Raw genomic sequence first — 2,699 nt, 5'->3', positions numbered from 1 at the left:
TGTGGTCCTTGCTCTGCAGTTGACCCTCTATGTGGCCTTTGTTCTATCATTGACCCTCTGTGTAGTCCTTGTTCGGCAGTTGACCCTTTGTGTGGTTCTTCTGCTATTGACCCTCTGGGTGGTCTTTGTTCTACAGTTGACTCCCAGTATGGTCTTTGTTTGTGCTGCTCTTGTGCAGTTATTGATTCTCTGTGAAGTCCTTGTTCTGCAATTGATTCTTTGTGGGTTCCTTGTTCTGCAGTTGATTGTGCGTGGGTTCCATGTTCTGAAATTGGTACGCTTTGTGGTCCTTGTTCTGTTATTAACTCTCTATGTTGTCTTGGTTCTATTATTGACTCTTTACTTGATCCTCGTTCTAGAGTTGATCCTGTATGGGATCCTTGTTCTGTTATTGAGTTTCTATTCGATTGTTGTTCTGTAGCTGACCCTCTACCTTGTTCTTGTTCTCCTGTTGATAGTCTATGTGACCCTTGTTCTGCAGTTGTCCTTCTCTGCTGTTCTGATGAATTTGGTGCTGTTGATTTTCTCTGTTTATCATGTTTTTGTTGATCTTGATTTTCTAACAGTTTGCTAGCATGTTTTTCAGAAACTAATGCATTCATCTGTAAGAGCATTTGGTCAAAGTCTTCATAAATGTGTTTCTGATTATCCATGTCACCCCAAAACTCAGACAAGTCTATCTCTTCAAATTCAATGAGTGGCCCTATTGCAGAAAACAAAACATTTACCTAAATGATAGATCTTATAATACAGAAAAGAACAATCAAATGAAATAATGTGAAAAAGCATTGAACACAGTGATTGTAATATAAGCATACTGCTTTAAATAAATATTAAGTACCTATCCCTGAAACACAATGAAAAACATAAAAGTACCCAAGGAAACAAGCATAGAAAATGCTTACTACTGTACATTAAAAATCATCATTTCTTAAAATATGTGGCTTTGAAAATGAACATGATTCTTCTTTTGCAATTTGGAGAGTTGCTTAGACAACCAAGGCAAATAGAATTTATTCTCAGCCTTTGATCCTCATCACAGCATAGGAATGGGGAAGGGGGTCACATATCTTCCATCACGAATTCTTTTTCAATGACTGCAATATAAAAATTAAATCAAATTTCTATTCCTGATAGTCTTTCACTGGGCCTATGTTGCTTCAATAGTAATTTTCTCTCCCTTTCTCCTTCCCCTCTTTCTTTCTCCTTCATTCCTCAAATTTTTTTCTCCACAACAATGTAGACACCTGGTTCAGAATTCTAGGGAAAAACTGGATAGCATTCACCAGAATCTCACAGTTTTTTGTTTTGTTTTAAACTTGGTGGGCCCATTCTCTTCTTCAAATGTTTAGTAGTTAAGCTATACCTGTGATTCCTACAATTTTCAGGAAGACTCCATATATATCATATCTCCGATTGATTCTTAAATAAGCAATCAGTACTTTCTCACACAGAGCTAAAACATTATCATTCTTTTGCAAACCATACCATTAAAAGGCATTATCTTTAAAAATTAAAAAAAAAAGGTAATTATATGTGTTTTGGTAATCATATAAAAAATATTTTACTGTACAAGCACAGTAAATATGTACAAGTAAAAATGCTTATGAGAACAAAATACTTTTCTTAGAAATGTTTGAATTCTAACTTGGACACATTAAACCTGCAATTACCATCACCACCTTAATTTCCAAAACATTCAGATAAACACTAAAATATTTCATCATTGAATGAATTTAAAATTGAATTCTAGCTATGTTCTCACATGACAACTTTTAGTATTGCCCTATGGTATAAAACAGATTGGTGTGATTAAAAGTAAATTTTGTAGAGAATGAACACCTGTATATAGCTGTCAGGATCCAAAGAAGTTATGGTGAAGAGATTTCAAGGGGGAGGAGTGACCTTGTGTTACCATATCAATGTAACTATCACCCCAGCTTAAGCAAACTTCCTCTGAATGGCACTTACATTGTCTTGGGTTTCGGAGTAATGTCCTAAGGATTTTTGGACTTTGGTCATAAAATACTTCCAGCAAGGTCAATGTCCTCTGCCGATCCAAAAACCCTACCTAAGCAGAAAGTTTGTAATTACTTGTTAGAAGGTTTAGAATTTTTATGTAATGAAATAATATGGCTTTTATCACCATGATGACCACCACCATCAACACCATAATCAACATCATCTAAATAAAATCTGCAGAGTCAAAATCAGGAAAGCTTTATCTTGCCTTTAGGTTGATACTATACGTCCCCATTCTGTGACATGTCAAAATGTCTTGCACTAAATAGATGCTTAATAATTTTTTTTTTTGTTATTGATTTATTAATTGTTAAATCTAGGTGTATACTGTTCAGTTTTTATATAACCTGACCTGAATGTGCTACTTGAAACAATGAACTGCTCCCTATTTATTCTTTTTCACATATTTCTGCTTTAAGAAAAATTTTAATCACAGAAAAATATAGAAAATTATAAAACTAGCACTTGGGTACCCAATACCCAGAAATGATAATTGCTAATAGTTTCTTTATGTACTTTAAAAACATATAACTAATATCATAGTGCATGTATTCTTTTTCAAATTGCTTTTTTATTTACTCAACACTGATATCAAACTCATGTTTGTGAAGAAATATATTTTATTCCTTTTAATAGCTACTTAGTATCCTATAATATGAAAATATCATTAGTTTTTC

The 2,699-nt window shown here is 33.6% G+C and overlaps 1 protein-coding gene across 1 annotated transcript in view; it reads right to left on the bottom strand.

The window, feature by feature from the left end:
- EFCAB5 (EF-hand calcium binding domain 5) overlaps nt 1-2,699 on the bottom strand; it is a 177,094-nt gene that overhangs the window by 85,531 nt on the left and 88,864 nt on the right. The window contains exons 9-10 of the mRNA XM_042780486.1: nt 1,972-2,071; nt 55-703 (exon numbers count right to left, since the gene is read on the bottom strand). Coding sequence (XP_042636420.1) covers nt 55-703; nt 1,972-2,071 — 749 coding nt within the window. The remainder of the gene's footprint in view (nt 1-54; nt 704-1,971; nt 2,072-2,699) is intronic.

Source organism: Orycteropus afer, unplaced genomic scaffold (assembly GCF_000298275.1).
Source record: "Orycteropus afer afer isolate SDZICR_OR568_19922 unplaced genomic scaffold, OryAfe1.0 scaffold00042, whole genome shotgun sequence".
Lineage (NCBI taxonomy): Eukaryota > Metazoa > Chordata > Mammalia > Tubulidentata > Orycteropodidae > Orycteropus > Orycteropus afer.
The sequence above is the reverse complement of the archived record's forward strand: the minus strand, read 5'-3'. Positions and strand labels throughout refer to the sequence as shown.